This window comes from Epargyreus clarus, unplaced genomic scaffold (assembly GCF_041222505.1).
Source record: "Epargyreus clarus isolate Ecla_fem2 unplaced genomic scaffold, WU_Ecla_fem_2.2 ptg000007l, whole genome shotgun sequence".
In the NCBI taxonomy this organism is placed as follows: Eukaryota; Metazoa; Arthropoda; class Insecta; order Lepidoptera; family Hesperiidae; genus Epargyreus; species Epargyreus clarus.
The window spans coordinates 17,075,113-17,102,777 of record NW_027332215.1 but is presented as its reverse complement, the minus strand read 5'-3'; the positions used below and the strand labels follow the sequence as shown (position 1 = coordinate 17,102,777).

The following is a 27,665-nucleotide window of genomic DNA, read 5'->3' as shown; positions in this document are numbered from 1 at the left end:
CATGTTTTTTTGGTTTATTTTTAGGGTTCGGTAACCAAAGAGTAAAGACGTAAAGAGTAAAAACCGTATTAAGGCTCCACTGTCTGCCCATCTGTTGCAGGGCTCTATCTCTTGAAGTGTGTGTACACACACACATGATCAACACATAATAAAAAAGTTGAATGTGACGTGTGTCAGCCCCATACAAGAGACCGCTGTTTTTCGGCGTTTTTCGCTTTTCTATCGAACCGTAATATGTAGACAGTTTCTAAACCCTCCGAGTTTGTCACACTTAGCCATTTCTTGATGTCTGTAACCAACTCCGTATAGAGCTGAGTAAGTTGGTAGCCTCACATGTCATGAGTCTGCCGACATCCACACCCTTTAAACAAAACTTAAGATATTTCAGGCTAGAAATAGGTGTGACGGCAGTACCCCACTGATTTAATCATATTAGTTTCTTAGTATTAATTGTCCTCGTTTTAGAACATTTCATATATTTCTATGGTTCTTAATATAAACGTGAAAATCCCGATTTAGCGCAAACAAAATACAGGAAGGGAATGATATGAGGAAACTAAAAGTACGGCATGTGGATGTTGACTTCGTGTTTGTATTTAACTTATACTGGAACTCAAATACGAGGGCGAAGTTGTGATTCTAGTCATTTCATAGGAACGTTTTATGTATGTTGGTGGTGATATTGCGGATATTTTAGCGTTCCGTACCCAAAGGGTAAAAACGGAACCCCATTACTAAGCGTCCGCTGTCTGTCTGTCTGGCCGTCTGTTCGTCTCTCACGGGGCTCTATCTCTTAAAGGCTGGCTGCTATAACAACAAATACTTATAACCGAACCGTAATACAGTTCAAATTTACGCAATGATTTACTTCTATGGTTGTAGCAGCCATAACAAATAGTAAATAATAGATATGAAAATTTTGGTGGTAAGGAAGGCCAATTTTTTTTATAATATTAAAGTAGCAAACTAGCATTTAGTTACATATGTAACCAATCCCAGATAAGTCTAGATTACTAGGGTGTTCTAGTTTGAAGAGTGTGGTAAGGAAAACATACTTTTCTGAAGCGTTCTCTGAGACCTCAGGGGTAGCGACGCATCTATGGTCAACTCCAAGTAGGAATATTCAATCATGGATTGGAGTAGGAATATACAACCATAGTTGATTACAGATGTCCATGGACAGCAGTAGTCACTTACCTTCAGGTGAACTGCATGATCGTCTGCTACTACTATATTATAAAAAAGGTATAATTCTAAAAGATGCAGTTTTTAATAATACACCCGCTAATGAAGCGGCTGTCAAATGGTTGAGAACGGAGTTTTGTGCAGAAATATTAACTGAGTAATTTATTACGAGACATTTTTATTAATTACGAGAACACAAAATGTCTTCAAAGTAAGCAAAATTAAGACCAAAAATGTTTTAAAGACGTTTGCTGACGCGACAGAACATTATCCAGATAATTAACTATTAAAAAATGATGCTGTGGATAAAAACTTTAGGTGTTTAACATACTTTCATAGTAAGGAGCAAATGAGCCCGTTGTGAACACATTACGGACCCACTGCTGGGCACGGGTCTCCTCTCAGAATGAGAAGGACTAGGATAGTCTATCACGCTGGCCGAGTGCGTATTAGTAGACTTCGTGCACCTTCACGCACCAATGTGTGAAGGGGTTCTTCACGATGTTTTCCTTTACCGTGAATGCAAGTGATCACTTATTTCTAACACGCACATTCATTTGAAAAATCAGAGGTGCCTTTCTGGGATTCGAACCTCGGGCCCCTCGATCAAAAGGTGGAGTTATAACCACTAGGCTATGAGTCTATTGGGTATTTGACGGTAAGTGACTAATATCGTCCATTAACGTTAAGTGTAATCAATTCCCAATAGAAATGTACATTGAAACACATTTGTGAATAAATATGATGATATATGAACGCTTTATACATGTAGGTACGTATGTGAAAAATAAATACTACCTAAATGAAACGATGAAAGGTATAAAAATGTTTTGCAGTGGTTCCACCGCAGTTTCAAATAAACTCATTGAAAACCACCGATTACAATAGATGTATTGATTATTAATACTCGAATTAATGATACACTATATGTAGGTGTCATTCACAAGTGTTTAAATTAAACGACCCGCTAAAATTTACATATTTCATCCAAAAGGCAATTCGTTTTAACAAGATCGCTTCAATCTCCTGAACGGAAATGAAACGATTCAATGTTTGTTTCGGAGTTACATAAAACAAGTAGATAACGTCCTTTAAGCAAATATAAAAGTGTTAGAATGATTCAAAATCATGTTCTGTTTTATCGGGTTGAAAACTTCTAGTGACTTAGCTTTTACCCGCGGCTTCGCTCGCGGTCAAAGGTATTAACTATCCTTTAAGAACGGAACTTTATCAAGGGTAAAAGGTCACCTATGTCCTTTTCTGATACCCTGACAAAGTGTGTACAAAATTTCTTGACAATCGATTATGTAATTAGGGCGCGAAAGCGTAGCAAAGAAACAAACTCAAATTCTCATTTATAATATTAAATATTTACCAAAATTTTAGACATAGTCATTCTGAGACGCGAATTCATCAGAAAATCGCTCAGAATAAGCAGTGATAGCATAGTGGTTTAAACTTGACCTCTCGATCGAGGGCTCCGAGATTGAAATTGAGAGTCAGATGTGTCTAGGCACACACACACCCAAAATTAATTGTCCCTTATTTATGTCGAATCTAAAAAAATGACTCTCAAAGGTATGTGAAGTCTACCAATCCGCACTTGACCAGCTCGTTGAACTTTGGCCAAAACCTTCCATTTTGAGAGGAGACACGTACCCAGCCATGGGGTTGTAATGGATTGATGACCATCAGACTTTTGCGGACGCTAATTGCTGCCATTCCAACTCGTCCTGCGCCATTTAAACTTCCCAAAGTTTGGCATACCCATCCCAAATGCTTGTTCCAGGTAATTGTACACGTGTAACTTTAAGAGGAGGGTCATTAACAAAACTGAATTCTGATATTCAATAGGTCAAATTGATCTTAACTAAGCTCTTGCCAAATAATTATTTGTGCCCTTATAAAAACTTTTCAACTTTTAGGGCCAGTCAGCCCCGTAGATTTTTCTTTACGTCACACTTATCCGTACATATTATAATGACGACTATCGATAACAATAATAAATATGAGAAGAATTCTATCAGATAACAGATTTAGAAGGTGGTATAACCCTCTATGGTTCGACTTCGTCGGCAACACCGCCACACCTATTCCTGCCTAGTAGCAGTGTTATGGGCTGCTGAGTTCTGGTTTGAAAGGTGTGCTAAGGCATACTTATCTGAGTCATTCTGATTTAGACCTCGGGGTAGTGCCGCATCTGTGGTCGACCTCAGGTATGAAACTAATCTCATCTGGAGTTGATTACAGATGGCCATGGGCGGCAGTAGCCACTTGCCATCAGGTGGACTGCATGCTCGTCTGCTACGCCTATTTTATAAAAAAGAAAGACTGATTACGCATCACAAATTCAATATAAAATAATAATTGAAATGTGCACTCTCACTGAAATTATTGTTATGTAAACTGTAGGATATTAACCTAATTATCCGTTGTTATTGTTTAACATACAATAAGCAAGTTAATTATTAGCTTCCGACAATTAATTAATTGTTACCTGCATCAATGTTGTGATGTTTAATTAGGTTTATTAGGCTCTAATACAAACGAATGATATAATTAATTAAAACCTTTCATTGCCCACGTAAAATTATTTATTTGATGCAAGCGAATATTTTTAAATTAATGAAGTGTTTGTGTCAGTAAATGCCAACGAGACGGAAAAATAGAAAATACTTTCTCAACAATAAAATATATATTATAGGAGTAGCAGACAAGCATGCAGTCCACCTGATGGTGAGTGGATAGTGCCGTCCAGGGACATTTGTAGCCAACCCCAGAGAAGGCAAGGTTCTCAAAGATTACAAACCCGCATATGACCAGCGCGGTGGACGATGGCCTATGCCTCTCTCACTCTTAAAACACCTGCGCAACAGTGGGACTTTCATGGGTTAACGAAACAGAGCACAAATATTTTTTATCATTGGTGCATTTTACCAAAATATGTTAAAAGTCGCCGTACTTCTAAATATAGAGCAAATTCTGTCTAAGTTATATTTTGCGGTCATTAAGCATGTAAAAGTTTTTCTCATCACATTTATCATCTTTAGCGTGAACTTATCAACTTAGTTTGACCTACTTCGTTATCATCCCAGTACCTCGTGACCATAAAGAATCACTCTCAAAGATAAAATTATTTTCTAGCACCATTAAGTGAAGTGATAATTAATTTTATTGCGTAATGATTTCGAAAAAACCGAGGTGAAGCACACTCTCAACCTGTAGCCTGGAGAGTAATGAAAAATAAATAAGAAATTTATTTAATACTCAATTATTAAAAATTAAAAAAAAAACAAATTATTTATTATATTGTATTAGAGACAATTCTTAACAAATATTTTTAACTTTTCTACTTCTTTAAAAACATATAAAATGTTTTAAAATATTGTATTATGACCCAAAGTTGGCGCCGTTTCTCTAAATAATGAATATAGTCACGAATATTCTTATTATTTGTTAAACTAATTGTGTATCCACTTAATAGGCATAAGACAACAACCTTGCTTAACAAATGACAAATGTCTTTGCAAAATGGCCACGGTCATTGGATTTTAAAATGAACAATCTGCGTAATGCTTTACGCTTAGTGTTCTCATTCCGTGAGATTCCAAACACTTGGTTGTTAGAGACTTTTAACGTTTAATTTAAAGAAGAAATAACTTAAATGGTATTTACTGGTGCACAGCAGTTCTTGAATTCTTAAGATACCACATTATTTTTTTGTTTGAAAAAAGAAAGGAATGGAATAAGTAATATCATATATGTAATGTTTAACAAGCTGTATAAATAGATTAATACATTTAACTACATAATTCATGTTAATATTAAATAGAGTCTCTTGAGACAGCTCATGTGAGATATTTACATATAAGTTCCAAAGGTACAAAAAGATAAATTGAAAATTGTACTCAAATACTTATTATTTATGAGCGTAGTGGGAAATTAAACCTACTCTATCATTGTAAACATTTTGCTAACTTTGAAGATATTTTGTGTATTTGTGTAAGTATATTACAAAGCAATAAACTCTAAAAATCCCTAATGTATTTTATACTAAAACCTTCCTTGCAAGATATGCTTTCAAATAACCAAAACTCCATACCAATTGGATCAGTAGTTTCTGAGAAAATCGCGGACATACAAGCATACATACATACATACATACATACATAGCGATCGAATACACATTTTGTTTTAAGTCGGTTCAAAACACAGTAGCGAGTCAATAACTTCAAAGACGCAGGTTCAAAGCTATTTATAATAGAATACTTGAAAATGAACCATAACTAATTAGCAACACACACCTTGACCCGGGTTTAGCCACGAATGATCCAAAGTGATTTAAATGTATAGAAAAATATTTCCTTAGCATGAGCCTCATTATCGGGCGGAGGTCGGTTGCCCAACAGAGATAGATTCAGCTTCAACCGAACCTTGGCACGACCTTTCTAATACATTCTCTCGCGTGACGAGTGCATAGTGACGTTAGGTACCGGTTGGGTGCCGAAAACGACAAATCAACGTCATTTAGATTGCAAAAGAACCAAAATATTGAAATGAAATTTTGAGTTGTTTCTAGACAGAAACTCGTATACTTACTCTTACACTTACTCGTATACGTATTAAATGTGTAGTTTGGACGTAGAAAAATTACCCAAAAAATAGTCTTATAGTCTATTTTCTAAGTCAATCTAAATAATTTGACGATGTAGTAGTTATAAAGAAAGTGTAATATATCGATTTGGCAGACAAAACATTGGTGTAATAGAGTCGATAATAAAAATGTTTCAAATATTAATGTATAGCACACATGAGTACCTATTTATATAAAATACCGAAAGATACAAAAATTGGGAGCACGCGGAACACATAAAATTTTATTAAAAAAATAACTCGATACAATGTTACCGAAATTTGGTTAATAAAAATTAATGCTGTTGAAAAATATTTGCTCTGTGCTCTCAACCGTACCCGCTAACGATGGAATTATGCTATAATTTGAATTTCAATCCATTCACATACGCCGCTACCGCCTCTGCACTCTGCCGCGGATCATATCTTTATTTTATCAAAAGTTATACCGATGGCGTACAATTTACTTTCTCTTTCTATGATATATTTTACTCCGCACTCCAATTATAAAAGCGATCAATTAAACTGAATTGCCAAAAAAGCGCAAGTTTGTTTTATAACTTTTCGAGATTTTTTTATTAATTCTTACGTAAAAAGTTGTCTAATATTTATTTTAATATCGTAATTTGCTATGGTATTCTAAATTTAAAATGTTATTTATTTATAAAGTAGGTAAACTGATGCAAAAATAAGAATGGCGTGAGTAAAAATAAGCTGATCTTTGGTGGCAACCGATATTTGCATCACAAATTAACAATTTGCACAATTTTTCACTCTCACCTTGCTCGCTTGAATATTAAATGGCTGTTTCCTGTTTAGATGTAGTGCAACTCGCCATAGTTTAAAGATCGTTCCAAATTTGGTCATTATTGCGTGTAGACTTTATTTGTATTTAAGCACTAACTTTCTACCTGGGATCCGCCTTCGTATGAACTTGGACTTTCGAATTATCTTTAAATTCTCACATCTTCCGATTACATGATCGTTCGTCTCGGTTTTATAAAATCTACTTTTATGTGATACGTATTACCATATATTGTTATATTAGTAATTGTATTTATTTTGCTCTACTATGTTTTAGACTCTGGGCTCGGGCACTATTTAAAACAAATAAATAGTATAATGTTCAAACGTTCGTTCGCGAATGGGCAAACGTTCATTCGTCAAAAAAACGTATAAAAGTTGACTATCCGTCAAAAAAGTTGTATTCCGCCGTTCGAACTAGGCTACACTGTACACTGGAAAACGAATAAAATTTATGAATTGTATTAACTGTATTGTATTAACAGTATATTGTATTAACTTGTGATAAATAAAGTACTACGCACATTGTATGCACTACTGTGTATTCAAAAAGATTGGTCCAGCACAAAAACTTGCAGTATTATTCCGTGTAAACCCAGCATCAGGCCTCACATATATCAGAAATCTATATATTATAGGAATTATATTATTTTTTTAAAAAATGTTTAGCAATAGATAGAATAGACATTTAATATTTGGTTAAATTGTACCGCAAATGGGTTAAGTTTTTAACGTTTATTTTCGAAATTTTATCGCTACTGTGTAGTAAAATTATTTTATAAATTTTCGTAAAAATCGTCAGATCCACTTAATATCCTTGTGGGATGCTTAAGCTACTGATTATGCGAAGTAAGGTTAGATAATTAGGGGTAAGAGGATTTCGTCAAGATAAGCACTTTTCAATTAAAATGCTTATCTAAATATCAACTGCCTTATTTAAAACAAATCTCTATGGGAATACAAATTGTCACTCTCGTAACTAGTAACTAGCTAATAGTTAACTAGTAATTCTCAGTCTACATGTTAAATATGACATTTTTGACGACCTGCCTGATGGTCATCATACCGGTCCTGCGCGCAAGGGGTTTTGTGTTCGATCCCCGGCCAGACAGATATCTGAAAATTTCTGAATCATAATTCTGATCTCCTTCCTCCTCCTCCTTCCTTCCTCCTTCCTTCTGATTCTGAATCATGATTCTGAACCAGAATTAGTCATAACTAATTCTGGATTCTAGAAAAGATATCTATTCTGGGTCTGGGACACTCACTACAATAGTGTGCTAGTGTGAAAGTGAGGGGCTATGAGTGTATAAAACGTTTTTTATATAGTAATAATATGTATACATTATTACACACACAAGTACACGTGCGTAAAAACACACATTAGTTTTCATAGTGTTTATAAGCTGGCATAGATGTAAAAGAAAATTTCGATTACAAGTAAACTAAGTAACTGTAACTTTAAGACGATGTAACTCTGAGAGCGTTCTAGTCTTATTAGATTATGTGAAGCGAAATACATACTTCGGGAGTAGGGTGGCACTGGCGTACTGCCAAGACCCCACCACTAAGGGGAGAATTCCGGTCCATGGTTGAATATAACTTGATTATTGAAAAGGCTTATATTGGTGTCCTTATTAACTATCAAAAACTATATAAAACAGCGCTGTAAAGATAATGAAACAAGGATTTTTTTTATTAAAACTTAAACTTTTTCGGAACTATAGTATAGCTAAAAAAACATATAGTTTTAAAATGTCTTATATAAGCCCTTTCATTTGACACGCAACACGGCATCATTATTTTTTCTGTTTATGATTTTATGTTCTCCAAATGGCTATAATCAATTTAATGTGACATACACATGCATACATAATATATAGGTACATATAGGTGTATTTCAGGTAAACGTAATAAAAAAACATGTGACCTAGGTAAAAACAAAGTAAACTACTGTAGCTTGGACTTTATTACTTTGCACATTTTTAACAAAAATCCAGAAAAAGCTTTAACAGTTGCCAAAAAAATGCATAAAAACACTAATGAAATGGGTGCAAGCAATGTTGCCAAATGTAGTTTTTACTAAAATGTTTGCTGTACCTGTGTTTTAAAAATAACACTTACGCTACAAAAATTTGAATAATTATGCACTTACGAATAAACTTACATTTTAATGAGACCCAAAGTAGTAGATGAGATTAGTTTGTTGTTTGTTATAGAAACAATTAATTCATAATTAAAATAAAACAATTAAACTAAGATTCGTAATTAACTTTCAAAGGACGAATAAGTTTTATTTCTCGAAACTCATTCTTTTAAATGTAATTAATATATCGAACAATAGTTTAAATAATTATCGTAGTTGCCTACTGACTATATTGTATGCACCAAAAAAATACAAAAACAATTATCTAAACAAATTTAAAGATGATAGAGCGCTTTGTAGTCCGACCAGAAGCGCTACACACTACTCGTATGTTTGCCTCATAACAACAGTATTTGCTGTGTTCTGGTTTGAAGGTTTTGGTCCGGGAGAGCGTAGCATTGCTTAGACCTCAGATATATCATCTCAGGCAGAACTATAATCCTATCTGGGGTTGATTAAACTTGATTATAATCAACGGACGCCATTTGCCACTCAGATGGAATGCTCGTTTGCCATTTCCAAACAGAATGGTCACTGCGAATTGGACTAGCAGAACAATAAGATTAGACCGTTTCTGCCATAGGCAGACGGTTCCTTTCTATTTTAAATATCATTCTATTTAATTATATAATATTAGGTACCAGTAGTGACCGCGGATTCGCCCGCCTTTAAAAAAATAACATGACATACATATACCTGAAAATGTGTACCTTCATTGGAATGACAGTGGCGTCACCTGTCACAAATTGGTCGTACAACTCCGGATCCGTGAGCCCATGCACAACAACTTTGCTAAAGACATGATCAAATGCATACTTTACGATTCTATGATGGACACAGACAAAAATTCATTTTTTATCTAGATGATGACATTTTCGTTGGTTACAAACAATAAATGTTTAGTAGCAAGTATTACATTTATGACACTAATGTCAAGTATTATAAAGATCCCCCGCTGTTTGTGATCGTGCTACAAAGCAATCGATTTAATATCAACCCACACTATTTCTTAATCGACTATAGAAGTTACGTTATATTGTTTACTACATTAATAGCAGAAATTGTCTTTACATAATAAAATACAGAGTTTATTAGTAAACACTTTTTCAACCAAAAATTTTTAGATAGATACCACACTAGATAAAGTTTATTTTTAAATATTCTGACTTTTTAACCGACATCAAAAAAGGAGGAGGTTTCTCAATTCGACCGTATTCATAAGGATATTCGGTATAGGCTCATATTGGACACGCTGTTTACGCCGTTATCCAACGAAATATATTGACCGCCGACTTCGGAACTCTGTACTAAACCAACATTTATTTGAATTATTTTTTTACTTTGTGACTTAGAAGTCGGCTGTAAGTCTTTTGTTTTTTTTTTTTAAACAGAACATATTAAGATTGTACCGTCAGATTAAAATTGTATTAAAGTGTCCGAAAAATAAATAAATTTAATTGTTACTTAAAATAAATAATATTGCGATTCTAAGCACTTTTAATTTGTTACTTTCCTATTAGAGCAAGATCCCAGGGCCACCAGACGTCACGTATTTTCTGACGAAGGAAATGTGGACGATTGAGTAGTGTTAGTATGTACTAAGAACGCATGCCTACCTGCTAGCTTGCTCAGACGGCCAATTTTCAGGTATCAGGTAATCAAGGTACATAAAAACTTTACTTACCTCACGTAAATTCTCCAAGCTGATTTTTACGTATATTTTAGGCAATATCCTTAAAAATAAGTCGCCAATACTCCCAGACACTTTCCGTCGGCCGTATTGCTTTGCAGACGCTTTAAAGCTCCCAAAATAATTACTTAACTTCACGTAAATTCTGATGCTCCATTTTTATATATGTCTACCAGACAACTATTTTAAAATCTTTTACAAGAAAACAGACCGATCCAAGGGGCCAATCATCCCCTAAGCTCAAATTTAATGCCTCTGTGGGTAGGAGCGCGAGGGCATTATCCACGCGCATGAGACTGAGTGAGACATGTATTAGGATATATTGACCTCTCTCTCTCTCTCACTTCGTTACAATTTACTCATATAACTTAATTATTAATATTAAAAAAAATCAGCTAAAAAATAAAAAATCAGGTAAACAATTAAAAATTAACTTGTAAAAAAATGCTCATTTGACTACAATAATTCTAGAATTTTATCCTACAAGCTGTTTTGATAAATTCGAAAAAACTTCATTTTTTTTTTAACAATATCAAATACTCGATAGTGTTAACGAATTCATTGAATAACAGCATTTTTTTTTTAATTATTTATTTATTGGGAATTAATCATAAGTAAAATACAAAGTAGAAAAATATTAATCTCTCAAAATTTCTGAGTAGTGCCTCTAATCTTCATTATCATCGTCATTGAAATTAGACAATTCATCATCCAGCCAATCTTGATATTGAATATCTAAATCGTCATTGTCGCTATCAACATTGTCCTCATTTCCTTCCACTGTAAAAAAAAAATCAAACAATGAAGATCTGAAAAAACTAAACTGACACAAAAAATATGAGAAACGAAAATAAATTACCTGATTGTTCTTCTAGCGACTCACTGACAAAACCCGGTAATTCATCTCCGTCGAACCAATGAAAATCATATGTTCCATCTTTTAATGTCCAGCCATTATTTTCGGGTTTGAAAATATTTATCATCTTCATAGTTGCATTGTTCCAAAGACTAGCAATATAGTTAGCTCGTCGGAACTGTTGCCAAAGCTCACTTTTGCAAGGTGGTAAGCTGCTAGCATCGAAGTTTTTCAAATTTTTCCGATTGAATTCTTCATTAATGTCAGAAACCATATAATTGTTAATAAACAGTTGGAGTCTGGCAGCATCTACATCAATTATTCCAGGAACGTTGTATACATCACAGATAAATTTTTGTATTATGTTGAATACACGTTCTTCTTCATCTACATCACCAACAAAATCCAAGGAACCAAAACGGTGAAATGCTTGTTGGCATTCTTCATTTTTCTTCAAAATATTAAACGGCCTTTGTTTGCCCTTTTTGAAAAATGCTGGATTAAAATCACATCCTGTGATAGCATGGAATGCTGGTAAACTTTGACACAACGACGGTCCGAATTGTTCGTAGATAGTATTCAAGTCAATATACCTCTGTTTGTTACCAGTGCCGGTCAAAATCCAAACGTGGGAATCACCATTTTTCAAATGATGCATATTTCCCAGCATTATAGATGCTATATCAGTATCTGAGCATCGTATCACAAAATTAGCCTGGGCATCAATGTTGCATACATGGTACACGATCTTTGTATCAGCTTCCTCATGCTCGGAAAATGATAAATCTTCATCGATTTCAGATATAACTTTATTGTTAATCACGATGAAAGAGTAACATTGTTTAAAATTTATAAAAATCTTATTATTGTCAATGAATGGAATCATCTCATCAGTAGCCCAGTGTAGTATAAAAAATTCAACAAGAGACTGCTTGAAATGTATGTTTTTTAATTCTTTCGCGAAATCTGATGGACGAACTTGATCTGGTCCAGTAATGTTGAATTCTAGTTGTGATGATTCATGTCGACGAAATCTTTCGTAATCTTTTATAGAAGGAGAAAAATACTGGTCAAAAATGACATCATATCTCGTTGCTTTCAATTGGGTCACCATTTGTAACATTTTTTTTTATTTTAGCTGATTTTTTTTAATATTAATAATTAAGTTATATGAGTAAATTGTAACGGAGTGAGAGAGAGAGAGAGAGAGGTCAATATATCCTAATACATGTCTCACTCAGTCTCATGCGCGTGGATAATGCCCTCGCGCTCCTACCCACAGAGGCATTAAATTTGAGCTTAGGGGATGATTGGCCCCTTGGATCGGTCTGTCTTCTTGTAAAAGATTTTAAAATAGTTGTCTGGTAGACATATATAAAAATGGAGCATCAGAATTTACGTGAAGTTAAGTAATTATTTTGGGAGCTTTAAAGCGTCTGCAAAGCAATACGGCCGACGGAAAGTGTCTGGGAGTATTGGCGACTTATTTTTAAGGATATTGCCTAAAATATACGTAAAAATCAGCTTGGAGAATTTACGTGAGGTAAGTAAAGTTTTTATGTACCTTGATTACCTGATACCTGAAAATTGGCCGTCTGAGCAAGCTAGCAGGTAGGCATGCGTTCTTAGTACATACTAACACTACTCAATCGTCCACATTTCCTTCGTCAGAAAATACGTGACGTCTGGTGGCCCTGGGATCTTGGACTATATATGTAAGTACATTTATTAAGATGTAAATTATACAGAACGCAGTCATAAAAGTTCCACACCGTACCGTATTTTACAATATTGTAATGGAATTGTTTGTCTCACTGAAGAGAGATAAATGTCTCATATTTTGCGTTTTCAAATTTCCTTTTTTTGCGGTTGTCCGCAATATTTATCGCTGGTTGAACACACCTGCTGGCAAGTAATGTGCCACCTACGAAATATTCTGCATACAAATTTGCATGTTTCACACTTTGTGAGTAGGGATGCAACGATATATCGATATTTCGATAATGTTGAATCATAAAATCGATATTTATATCGATATCGGGACTATTGTCGATATTGCGTATCAAAACGAAAGAAATTAAATATAGATGTCGCAACTTTTATTTTTTTTAGAAAGTGAAAGATCTACAGTGAAAAAGTTGATCAAAACTAATACACTTTGTACTTTTTCGGTGAAAAATAGATCGTCGTACTTATCAATAGATCGATAACATCGTATAAAAATTCCGAGAGTACCTATTGGTCATCGACATTATTTAGTCAAAATAAATATCGATATTTTTAAAATTAAACATCCCTAAATGAGATTGGCGGCGACTAAATCCCCTTTCAAAACAGCCGTGCACAGGTTCGTGAGGTGCATCGTAATTATAAAATTTTGTTATTAGGTAACTTGGAAATCTAAAGTAGGTTTTTTCGACCGATTTCGTAGTAGAAATGACAGTCACCTAATTGGCAGCGTACATTCAGCTTACCGACTCTGTTGTCACTATTTATTTATCGATTTTTTTAAAATAATAAAACAAAAAAATATATAGTTAAAAAAAACTAAAAAGTATTAATTGTTGCAATCTAGACTTGTAGATCGATAACAGTATCACTTGACTAATTAGTTATGACACGACATCCTGATAAGGACAATAGGAAAAATATTAAAATCGTGTATTGTTATCAGTTCTTGATAATTGTTCAAAATTTTGAATTTAACTGACTGTTCAATACCAACAAATGTGACCCAAATGTTAATATTATTTTCCTCCTCTCTAATCGCATCATTTTTTAATATTGCATATGATTACGCATATCCATATTGCATTTTTGGAGCGATACTCTTTCGACACTGTGGCTATCGTCGAACCTCGTTAAGACAAATAAGTGAACTTTAGCTACGACTAATAAAGGTATTGATGCAGCAACACAGTCGTACCTAGTTTTGTAATATACCAACTGTATATAGAAGGATTAGGCCATAGTCGCACTGGCCAGGTGCGAATTGGTGGACTTCACATACCTTAGATTTTTAAAAAGATTTCTCTAGTATGCCGGCTTCTTCATGATGCTAACCTTCGCCGTTAAGCAAGTAACAATTAATTTATGATACGCACAATTTTAAAAATCAAAGGTGTGTGCCAGGGATTTAATCTCGGACCGCTCTATTGAGTGGCCGCTTATCAACCACTAGGCTACCATTGCTATTGTTCTCAGTGATTATTTGACCAAGTGTGAAATGTCTATTACTTATTATAGTGACGGCTGAGTTACACGTCACTTCTTCGTAGAGTTTTCTAAAGTATATTCTTAACACAAAGTGCTGTGAGTGGCCGCTTATCAACCACTAGGCTACCATTGCTATTGTTCTCAGTGATTATTTGACCAAGTGTGAAATGTCTATTACTTATTATAGTGACGGCTGAGTTACACGTCACTTCTTCGTAGAGTTTTCTAAAGTATATTCTTAACACAAAGTGCTGTGAGTGGCCGCTTATCAACCACTAGGCTACCATTGCTATTGTTCTCAGTGATTATTTGACCAAGTGTGAAATGTCTATTACTTATTATAGTGACGGCTGAGTTACACGTCACTTCTTCGTAGAGTTTTCTAAAGTATATTCTTAACACAAAGTGCTGTATCCTTAGTAGGTATGAGTTTATACGTTTTTACAAAAAACGCGTATTTGTTTACGTATTCCCCATACATTTCCAATCAGTTCTGATAAAATCCTGTAGGGGCGCTGATTGCAAATACGTAAACAAATACCAATACAGTAATTTTTGTAAAAACATAAAACTCATACTAAGGGTACTGTATTGGGATTTACATTGCAAAAAAAGGTTTTGCATTATACAATAGCTACTAACGATTTCCCCACGAGCGAGCGTGGGTGAAAGACATAGTATTGGACCGTTACCAAACACTATTGGGATAAATTAAACTATTTCTGTTACGGACAGAATTTTCTGTGTGCACTTCGCACATGTTTGTGTCATTAAAAGTAACTACATTTAAAAAACAATTTGTGGGACAAACATTGATACTCGGCCTCTCAATTAAGAGAATCCGAGGAAAGGAGGATATAAGCGGAAGCCTATAACTAAGCCATTGCTCTCTGTCCGTTTTCTTGTATGGCGACCCCATTTTTTTTTCACTTTTAACATTTTTATTATAGCAGCCACCATCATACACTACTGTTATGAGGCAGAAATATGTGTGGATGTAGTGTCGCCGGAGTCGAGCCACACAGGGGTTTACCACCTTTTAAACACTTATTAACAGAATTGTCTACAATCAGTTACGAAAATCAATTAGGAGATTGATTACGAGTGAATGGGTCCGTTTTCTAATTAGAAAGACAAAGCGGTCGTGCGTTGATCTCCGAATGAGAACATAATGGCATGTTGTAAAGCCTTCATTACGGTTAGCTAAGATCTGATATCGCACTTTGTAACGAATTAACTTCAGCCTTCAATAAACTTAAATTCAATACTCACGATCGCCAATGTAATTGGACAGGGTGAGAATTAAAAAAAAAAATATCAATTACGGTCCCACTGCTGGGCATGGGTCTCCTCTTAGAATGAGAAGGATTAGACCATAGTCTACCGCACTGGCCAAGTGCGAATTGGTAGACTTCACATGCCTTTGAAAAGTTTTGTTTCAATTGGCTACAAATAAAAAAAAAATAACAAAAAATACAGCCGACTTCTAAGTCACTACAAAGTAAAAAATAATTGAAATGAATGTTGGTTTAGTACATATTTCTGAAGTCGGCGCTCATATTGGACATGCTGTTTACACCATTATCCAACGAAATATATTGAGCGCTGACTTGAGAATTATGTACTAAACCAACATTTATTTTAATTATTTTTTACTCTCATTAGACCCTGATTTCCTTATAATAGGACCACCTTAGAAATATCTTCTTTACAACAAATATAACCATCAAAATCGGTTCATAAACGACAAAGAAATCCGCGAACAGACATACAAAAAACATATATACGTTCGAATTGTAAAACCCCCTTGTTTGAAGTCGGTTAAAAATAAAAAATAAATATTGCGCTTAAAATCTTTGTTTGACTCCAGATACCTCCACTCCACCATAGCCACATGTATTCCTACTAATAAGTGTTAAGCGCTATTGTGTTCCGCTTTAAAGGGTTGTAAGACATACTTATCTGAGACATTCCAAGTTAGTCCTCAAGAGCATAAGAGCAAAGCATTTGTGACCAACCGCAGGTAGGAATTTAATCCGATCTGAGGTTGATTACTGGCGTCCACGGGTAGCAGTAGCACTTACCATCAGATGGATGCTCTGCTGCTACGTCACTATTATAAAAATGTATACTTTAATATATTTGCCGTATAATCAAATATTATTATTAAAATAAAAATGAATTACAGTTACAACGTTATAAGTCATAACGTAATAAATTAAATTTATTGGTCGTAATAAAAGCCAAAGATGGGTTAGGAAAGTATTAGTTACTTCATAATATATATAAGTGTGTTTATGTAATAGTAATAACAGACATGCAGTTCACCTTGTGTTAATTGGTATAACCATATGAACATCTGCAATCAACATCCAACACAACAGAAGAACCTGAAGTTAAACACATTTACATACATATACACTGTTGAAGGTAATTGGAATAGATTAACTCCTGTTATTAATAACCGATCCATTTTTATTGATTAACATTGATTTTAACAAATTTCAATCTTTGGTATAAAGTTTAATCAACATTTCCAATGTTTCTCACATTGGAAATGTTGATTAAACTTTGAAATAACCGGCGTAAGTGTCTACATAATTGGAGTGTAATTACTTTTTTATAAACGAAATAAACGTTTGCTTAAAAATAAAATATTTATCATCTGTATCTCAAAGAATAACACATACATTACATACAAACGCTTGAAAACATTACTTTCCGCAGTCGGATAAATCAAATACAACCTAGAACAAATAGCCACGCAAAATATTAAAAATCAAACATGCTTTTACAATTTCAAAAATTTCCACAAAACGGGACTACTGTGAAACTAGGCGCATACAATGGTATGGTATTTAAATCATGACGATCGGTCGCGGCACGATCGATAACCTCTCTTCTTTTGGGAAGTCGATTAAAAAATCCGACATGACTATACACGTAAAAATACGTCAATCACAATTAACCAAGCGAATAACAATATGCACGAGTAATATGTATTCATATTGGATGAGATACAATCGCAGACTACTAAAGTGCTCCGCATGACGTCATCTTACGTCAGAAACTGTCCGCAAGTAGCAAATCCACTTTCGCTCTTTCCCACTGACCGCACTAACCCTATTCAGAGATTTGACCAATTCACATGTGTAACGTGACTCAGCTCTTACGCAAATAGAATGTAGAAATGATACAGAAACTAAGTAATACGAATAATGCACTTAGATTATGAGATTAATAAATTAGAGAATCTAAGTACTTAATACGAATAATGCAGTCAGATTATTAAATTATATCGTGATTAATTAAATCATAGTAAATGCAATGACATGTAACTCTATAATTCAAAGTAATTCAATTAATTATGTTTGAAATGATAAGTATTAAAACGATAAATATTCTAGTAAAATACATTCAGATTTGTTCATGTGTAGAATAGATAGGCTCTTTTTTTTTATTTTTAAGGATTTATGTAAGATGATTCTGAAATTTGCAAAAGGATTTTATTTTACTATTCTGACCAAAGCTTAAATTTTAGTGAAATTGTGTTGTTATTTTTTTTTTTTTTTAATTTCGGTATGAAATTGAATTTTTGATGTAAAATAATCTATTTTCAATTTATTAATGTAGCTATTGAATTAAATCTTTTTTAATCTATATTTATTAAAGTAAATATCTAAACGAAAATAATCAAAATCCGTAATATTTTTATACAGCAACGCAAGTTATATGTCTACCAATTTTTAATGACGTCATTTTTACGTAACAAATCAATTTGTATGTACCATCTACATATTCTCTATATACCAAGTCTCAAAAAGGTTTTAACCGCCTTATTCGACTATCACCTTGCTTATTTACGCGTGTTATGTCTGAGACGCAAGCTAAATGGACTCGTTGAAAGTACTCTGCAATTCACTCGCTATAGCATATATTTAACGTAACCACTCCAATCAAAATAAATCTAAGCCTTAACCCACGTAGGTTTTTTATTAACGACCATTAATAAATAAATAAATTAATTAATTAATATTTATTCGAACTTCGGGAGGACATTCGCATCGTATATTTTATTTTAATTAAAAAAAATTAAACATTATTAAAATGGACTTTATTTGTTGTACTTTTTATTACATATTTATAGAAAAAGAAACAGAAAGATAAAACAGAAATAGAAGTGACATACAAAGAATTCAAGATAAAAATATGTATACGACTTCTCAAATCATACATATGGCATCATCATAGATTGCGTTAAAATTAAGTTAACGATATATTCAAGGTTCGAAAATATTAAAAAATCGTTCTAATTGACCGTATGAAACTGGCAATGTCGAGGAGATCAATATCAATTTATTTTAATGATTCGGTACACCCACCGTTAAGTCATCAAACAAATAATGGAAGCTCACATTCATTTCAAATTGAAGGTTTATTCCAGAGCTATCATTTTATAAACGTTGAATGATTGGGCAATAAACTGGCAAAATATACTTTAGGGTTCCGTAACCAAACGGCAAAAACGGAATCCTATTACTAAACATACGCTATCTGTCCGTCTGTCACATCACTCTATCTCTTAAAACGTAATACTTGATTTATTTACAGAGTTTGTATAACGGTAGCCACCATGGTAATATAAAAAAAGTTAAACGTAAATGGGTTCACAATACAATATATAGATATTTTTCGTCGTTTTTCTTTTTTTACATTGAATCGAAATAGGTAGACGGTTGAAATTTTCACAATACATCGACTTCTGTGGCTGCTATGATATAAACGAATACTAAAAATAAAAAATAAAGGATAATTCGGAGGTACGGAACTCTTTGCGCGAGTTCGACTCGCACTTGGCCAATTTTTAAGAAGTGAAGTGGTAATTGAACGAAACGTTAACAAGATTGGAGACATAAGCCGCAACGTGTCAAATGAGTAATGCTTGCATATACAACACAATGCAGTACAATACAATATATTCAGTACAATACAATACATATGTACAGTGGGTACAATAAGTCATTTAGTCAGTGACTGACAATGTGGTATGCCGCGGGTTGAGTATGTCTCCACATATCATGAAAGTTTTTTTATTCATACGACTTAAATGACTATTCTTTATTATCATTTTATATTATTGTCGACGGTCTCCGGCGCCTGTCGCTCGCATACAAGCCCTGAGTCGATACAATCGGTTCCTTAAAGTTTCCATTCGTAAACCTTAAATTGCGTAGGTACAGTTAGCTCTCAGGTTACGCAACAAAAGCACAGTTAATATCGATACGGATTACGAGTTCAGTTGCGAGGTGGTCCACTCTCGAATCTATATATTGATGTATAATAAACGAAATGAAGTGTCTGTCTGTATTTGGAAATGGCTGCAATTATCTAACCGGTGTGTGTTTTATCGATATTAAAATATATGAATCAGTTTCTAAAATTATGTGTTTCTGTCTTGAAGTCTATCTAGTCCGTTCTTGCGTTATTGATTCGATTTTCGTATATGTTTCGTATATGTAAATGTAGACAACTGAACCAATTTGGATGAACACTCCCATAGATAGCTTTTCAGAGGGGAGTTACGATAGACTACATTTTTCTTCAAAAATGACTTGTATTTCTTTGCTAGGTCCTTTTGTAACATGTCCCTGTAGTTCCGGGACTAGAATAGGGCTATGGTATCCCCTGCCTATCGTAAGAGGCGACTAAAAGGGGCTTCCGGGGTTGCGGGCGGCAAGAGTTCGAACCGTCCAGTAAGCGATCCCGGAAAGGACGCCGGTATGTGTGGTCGCATACCGTCGTGAACACCAGATGGCGCGGGAGGAGCGAAAACTGCTCCTCCAGGGCAGATCCCGATCGGGGCATCGCGCTTGGAGGACTCCGGTTGTGTTCCGTCGGAGATCCCGGAGTTCTCCAATAAGCGCTGAGGACAGCCACCGGGGGGATTTTAGTGCGGTAAAAATCCCACATAACCCGGCGTCGCTCCTACGTCGTCGGGTACCTTTGAAAGGTTTCCCCCTCGTTAACAAAAACAAAAGTCCTTTTGTAACAAAGGAATTATTTCAACGAGCGAGCACGTGAGCGGAGACACGTGTCGAGGCTCGTTTTATGTAACAAATGCACTCTCTCCCAAACAGGCCAAGTTCACCCTGGCCCCGTGCCAGCTCCCCCAATCAATCATCACTGGCCACTCCGAATTACATTTGCATCGGGTTTTTGCGATTAGAGCGGAGAGGAGATTCAAGAAAACGTTGCATCATACCGCCTATTCATAAGCGTTCTATGTTATAGCTGTTAAATATTCAACACCAAAGTATCAAACGAAAAATGGATGACGAGGAAAATACCGCATTTCGATCCCGCTGCAACGCTGGGCACGGGTCTCTTTTCAAAATGAGGATTAGGCCATAGTCTACCACACTGGCCATGAGCGTTGACTTAACATAACTTTGAGATTATTTTCTAATTTTTATTTTTTTTATTTTGAGATATTTTTTTAATGATCTCTCAGGTATTCATATTTCTTTACGATGTTTTTCTTCACCGCAAGTGATAATTAATTTCTAATATGCATATAATCGAAAAATCAGAGGTTGCCTGGGATTTGAACCTGAGGAGGCGTTTCTTAGTGGCTATGACTGCTTATACACATATAGTTTATATCAAGTGGTTTTATTTTAACAGTCTATAAATGCCTCAACTTTTGGATGTCTGTTGTAATCCATTTATCGTTCATCAAAGTTGATGGAATAAATAACACAGGTTTCCTTTTGAGAGTTAAACACATAAAACCAATTACTTTGTCGATTGATATAAATTGCATTTTTAAAAGTTGCACGATATTCTGAATACAAAACGAGATAGGAAATAGAATACGGGAGATTACAGGATAGAGGTAAAACTAACAGAACTTGGGAAGGAAGTAGACAGAACGTAAGTGGGTAAAAGGTCACTCATTAAACTGACTAATTACAGTCGAAACACACGCCAGCGCGTTAATTAGGCAGCGCCGATGCCTAATAATTATGTCCTATCCACAATCTACCGGCTACAAAGCCACAAATCGATAAATATATACTTAAACATGTTTGCTTTTGAAGTTGAGAAAAGTTGGATGAGAGATGGGGTTGAATTTTTAGGCGCGCATTATTATTGAAACCTATGATAAATATTTTATCTGAGTACTGAACCATTAATCTAATAAGGCATTTTAGTAGAAAGCTATACATGAGCACATGAGTACTTTAATATTGAGAGTACGGATAGGTTGCTATTAACAATTATTTATTTGATTTTATTTTAGCGTTTCTTATAAACGTAGAGTACTGTTACGCGACATAAAATTTTTGCAGTTATTTTTGTTGTACAACAAAGAAATAAGTTTAACTATATATATTCTGGTTTGAAGGCTGAGGTAAGAGAGACATATTTTTCCTAGGCGTTTCAGCTTAGTTCTCAGATGTAGCGGCGCATCTGTGACCGACCTCAGGTAGGAATATCTAACCCTATATGAGGTTGATTACAGATGTCCATGAGCGGCAGTAGCCACTTACCCTCAGGTGGACTGCATGCTCATCTGCTACTTCTATATTATAAAAAAAAAAAACTCCACACGTAACGTAATTATATATAAGCGCACATTTGTTTTACTTAAAATACATTCATATTTATGGCGACAGGCTAGAAACATGCGCTTTATACACGTTAAAACTTAAGCGTGTTCTCAATTAGCAAGATCAGGCAATTAGCGTGTAGGAAACGGAATAGCTGTAATAATTTACACTACATCCGAGCTATTAATCACTTGTCACCATATTTCGGGCATAATAGACACAGCGTCGGTTCCATCTTAGTGCCAACAGCTAATAAGCGTAACATCCCAATCCAATGTAGTGATTTGTAGAGATTAATTAAGATAAATCCTATTACTAACATCGTATGTTTTTGCCTATACATTGCCATAAGTCAATCGGACTTGATAATGGTATTTAGTGTTAAGCACTGTTGTTGATTGGAGTGCATGGGACATACTTTTCCGAGACCGTCAGGGGCAGGATCAGTCCTCGGAGGTAGCGGCGGGCATGTGGCCGACCTCAGGTGGGAATGTGATCCTATCTGGGGTAGATTACAAATGTCCAGGCGTCAGAAGCCACTTACGGTCAGATGGACTGGATGCTACTACAATATTATAATATAAATTAAATAGTACATTTGAAATATCACTTGAATTGTTTTTAAAGGCGGGGAATGTTACCTATTCCCGTGCGCACACATATTTAGGCCTACGTATTATTATTCTAATAGGGCACTGTTTCTGAACAGCGACACGGAAAAATGAAAAATATGTTTCTAACGACACCAAAATGTGTTTGTGAATGAAAAATCGTGTTTATTTAAATTTAAAATGTATTACATAAAGCTAGGAAACCTTTTTTATTTTTGGTTGCAACTGAATCTACGAATATACGTAGCTAAATCTAGGTACGACACGGCGTCGTGTCGTAAGGCAATGCCGTATCGTAAAAACGACATCGCATCGTAAGACGATGTACTGACCGACGTCGTATCGTGTAAATTTGTTGAATACATGTCGGGTCTTGATTTTTTACGGCACGCATCGTACATGTCTACGATACGACATATTTTCATGATATGAAACAAGGTTGGAATTTCATGGTATGAAACAATCTGTCACGACATGACGTCATATCGTTATAGGTATGTGTGTGCTTTGACCCATTAGCATTTTTTTTAAATCAAGTATATTCCCGTGTTTCAGTTTCATGTTTCATGCCACGATGGTTTTCTGAGTTAAGTGGAACGCTTCCGTAATGCAGTTACGTGTTTAGGCTAATTACGGTCATGTTCGATCTTTAGTTTGAACCCGTTTATGTCGTGGTTTAACATTTATGTCTTGACATCTATGTAATAGCTGTAACTACACTATGATAAATTGTATCTTCGTTAAGATATTGTGTATACCTACTAAGATTGTTAATTACTGTACCGAGAAAAAAGTCAATCGAACGGCAAGAGTGCCCAAGTCTTACGACAAATGATATAGATTTCTTGAATTAATATTTTTTTTTATAATATAGGGGTAGCAGACGAGTATGCAGTTCACTTGATGGTAAGTGGTACTGCCGCCAATGGACATCTGTAATCAACCTCATATAAGATTACATATTCCTATCTGAAGTCGGCCACAGATGCGCCGCTACCTCTGAAGATTAAGCTACCCTTACAAACCAAAACACAGCATTGCTTAACGCTGCTGTTATAAGGCAGGTGTGGCAGTCATAATAGGTGTGGCAGTGGTGCCGCCGGAGTCGAACCACGAAGGGTTCAATGGTAATCTCATGTATTAAACAATGTAGAAATAAAACAAATAATGAAAACGTGTACAGATATCAATTCTAGGAACAAATGCACCAACCAAACTTAAAAACAGAATGTGTGATAGATAGTCGTCAGCAACAAGACGACACACAATAAATTGCCGAGGTATGAACGAGATAGAGATTACGATAAGATGAACGTTTCACAACAAAAAGCAGTTAAAAATTATATCATTGTCTCCCATAACTTTTTAGTCAGACTTTGACACTTAAAAATCTTTTTAGAAAGGCTCTATACAATGACCTTGTAAATTTCGTTCAGTAGTCAAACAACGCCCAGACATTAATATAATTATGAGTAATTAATACATGTCCGTTATTTATAATCAATCTATCCAATGTTTTTCCTACCAAAGATCAACGTTTCACAATTTCTTCATACTAAACATTTCGATATTCAACAAAAAATTCGATCTGTAATAGATAGAAACGGGATGGATTAATTATTAATAACGGGCCATATTAGAAATGCACTATTTGAATATCTTAAGTAACAAGCGATATAGAACCAAAATTAAAGTTTTCTAAAATTTAGGCTCATCAAAATTCTGTTCAATTGCACAAATGTAATTCTGGCACTGTTACTTTCGTGTTCGTCATCGTTTTGGAATCGATGTAACTGCCTACTTCCTCCGAATACGTAGAAACGAGAGGTGCGCGAAATAAGCCGCCAAGTGCCATGAATTATTTATTTATAAGGATCGCCCGCGAGTCACTGGCCACTGGGTACTTGTCTTACAATCACGAATGGAACGAAAATATTGTATATCATTTGACATATGATTTCAGTACCGTTAGTGTATGAGTTTTCACGTTTTTACAAAAATGACTGTTTTTGTATTTGTTTACGTATTTGTGTATGTATCACAACTGATCGGAAATACTTAAACAATATTTAAACAGTCAGTTTTGTAAAAACGTAAAATCTCATACTAAGTGTACAGACACGCTTTGACTTCCGGAGAATATTAAACGTAAATAAACAATGTGCTCAATTTCAAATAGTAAAAAATGCAGATAAATATAAAATTAATATGTAAGTTAAATATAAAATTATGATGACGTGTGATGAGAAAAACGACAGATAGATGACTAAGAACTGTGTTTATTCATACTTGTACATAAAAACATACAGAAATGCTTTCTTAGCTAATGCTTTCTTTGAGGGCTGCGGGGCTACCGCTCAAGTCAAGCGCTGCTTAGCTAATGAAAGATCCTATGAATGGTCCCTGGGATGGACTGCGGGGCTATCGCATCCCTTGACTTCCTAGCTGGCTTTCCTTGAGGGCTGCGTGGCTACCGCTCAAGTTAAGCTGAAGACTCCGAGTGGACTGCGGGGCTATCGCACTCGTTGCCATCTAACTAGCGAATGAATCTCGGCAAGCGGCGCACGCTATTTATATCATTTGATGTCGCCGCTGTGTGCGTTCGGTGCGTAGACTCGTCCCACCATCTTCTTATCGTAATTGTCAATGTGTGCGTGTGCGTTCGTAAGGCGGATAGTACGACGTTCTGTTACATCCTCCCCCTCTGGTACTCTAAAGTCGTCCCGACGGAGTACCAGCACCAAGGTTCTTCCGTGGTCGCCCTCTGCGACGTAAAGGATATGTTGGATTTGTAGTGACATCATCTCTCATTGAAAATTTTGTTAGAGCTGAAGTGTGATATCTTCCAAGTGACTGTTCTGGAGAATCTGGAAGCGCAACTTCGTATGTTGAGGCTCCATGTTTTTTCTTAATTATGTATGGACCATCTCGACGAGGAGCAAATTTTGCTGTAAATTGCTTATTGATGTTGCTTATAGGATGAGTTTCAACTAGAACTAGGTCTCCAATATTATAATTTGGGTCAGGTCTTCTTTTGACATTTGCTCTATCACGAGTCTCTTCTTTGTTACATTCTATTATTTCTTTTGCAAGCTTTAAGTCATTTGCTAATCTTTTTAACTTTGGTGTAATTTCAGCTACAAAGTTTTCAGATTGTACTATAGAACTTAGGTCATGTGTCAATTCGTAAGTTGTTCGTAACTCTCTTCCAAATGTTAAATAAGACGGTGTATAGCCAGTTGTTTGACATTTAGCTGTGTTCATCGCAAATCTTATTGCAGGTAAAGTTGATGGCCAATTATGATGATTGTTCTTTACCATGATAGCAATTTGTGATTTCATATCTCTGTTCTTCCTTTCCACTACATTTGCTTCAGGGTGATATAATGGTGTGAAAATTTGCTGAATATCTAGACAGTATGTTAGTTTTTGCATTACGTCTGATATGAATTGTACTCCATTATCACTTATTATTTTTCGAGGTAGGCCATAACGCAAGAATATTTCATTAAGTAAAATCATGGCAGCATTTTCTCCAGTAGCTTCTTTTAATGGAAATATTTCGATCCATCTTGAAGCGGTATCTTCTATAATCAAAATCCATTTTTCACCAAGTGAACCCTTTGGTAATGGTCCAAAGAGATCAATAGAAAGCACTTCAAATCTTTGAGCGTTAGGTGTAGATTGATACAAGCCTGCTGGTTTTTGGTTTGAGGGTTTGTATTTTTGTCAGTCAGGGCAAGTTCTTATATATTTTACTACATCCTTTCTTAAACCTTTCCAATAAAAGCTATTTGTTATACGTTGTATTGTTCGTTCTATTCCCATATGACCAGCAGTTGGGGCATCGTGATAAGCTTTAAGAATATTAGGTATTTCATGTCGGGGTACGACTAGCTTAGCATTTTCATCTTCTTGTTCCGGAGTGTATATATATAATACACCTTTATGGAGTAAATATCCCTTTTTAACCCATTCTACATAGTCTGTTGATTCTATACTTTCTTCTAAACTTTTTATTATTGTTTCAAGAGCATCATCCTTTAATTGTTCTTCTCTTAATTGCTTTTCATTAAATTTTGGTAATTCCAAATCAATACGGCATATTGTACAATCGTTGTGATTGTCATTATGATTTTCACATGGCGGACGAGACAATGTATCAGCTAATACATTCGTTCGTCCTGGGGTATACTGAATTTGAAAGTCATATGGTTGTAACTGCAGTGCCCATCGTGCTAGACGACCGGTAGGAGTTTTAAGATTCATTAACCATTTTAAAGGCTGGTGATCCGTAATCGTAATAAACTGTGTTCCTTCTATGTAACCTCGGAATTTTGATATGGCCCAAACTATGGCTAAAGCTTCCTTTTCAGTAACCGTATAGTTTCGTTCAGCTGGAGTTAATAGTCTACTTGCATATTCTACTGGATGCTCTTCCTGTCCCTCCCCCTGGATTAAAGCTGCCCCTATTGCATACTGACTGGCATCAGTTTTGATAATATAGGGTAAATCAATATTAGCTTGTCTTAACACAGGCGAAGTAGTTAATGCATTTTTCAGTGTAATAAATGCTTTTTCTTGCTCTTGTCCCCATATCCAACTGCATTTCTTTTTAGTTAGATCAGTTAAAGGTCGGGCAATCTCTGCAAAATTATTAATAAATCTTCGATACCATGAAGCGGTTTGTAAGAATGATATAAGTTGTTTTAAATTTTTGGGTGTATGAAGATTCATAATTGCTGATATTTTCTCTGGGTCTGTTTTTATACCTTCGGGCACAATAAGGTGTCCTAAGTATTTAACTTCAGAGCAAACAAACTTGCATTTCTTTCTATTCACTCGTAGATTATATTCTCTTAGTTTATTGAATACTTCTCTTAAGTCCATTATATGTTCATGGAACGATATA

At 35.0% G+C, this 27,665-nt stretch overlaps 2 protein-coding genes across 4 annotated transcripts in view; one reads left to right on the top strand and one right to left on the bottom strand.

Annotated features, from left to right (window-relative positions):
* LOC140743546 (frequenin-2) overlaps positions 1-27,665 on the top strand; it is a 315,634-nt gene that overhangs the window by 204,960 nt on the left and 83,009 nt on the right. The window lies entirely within an intron of this gene.
* On the bottom strand, positions 11,019-12,442 carry LOC140743543 (uncharacterized). The gene has a single exon (XM_073074895.1). The coding sequence runs from the start codon at positions 12,434-12,436 to the stop codon at positions 11,276-11,278; it is 1,161 nt and encodes a 386-aa protein (XP_072930996.1). The 5' UTR covers positions 12,437-12,442; the 3' UTR covers positions 11,019-11,275.

What these genes read in the sequence shown, in the direction of transcription:
- LOC140743543 (XM_073074895.1), bottom strand. Translation starts at nt 12,436, where the DNA reads ATGTTACAAATGGTGACCCAATTGAAAGCAACGAGATATGATGTCATT.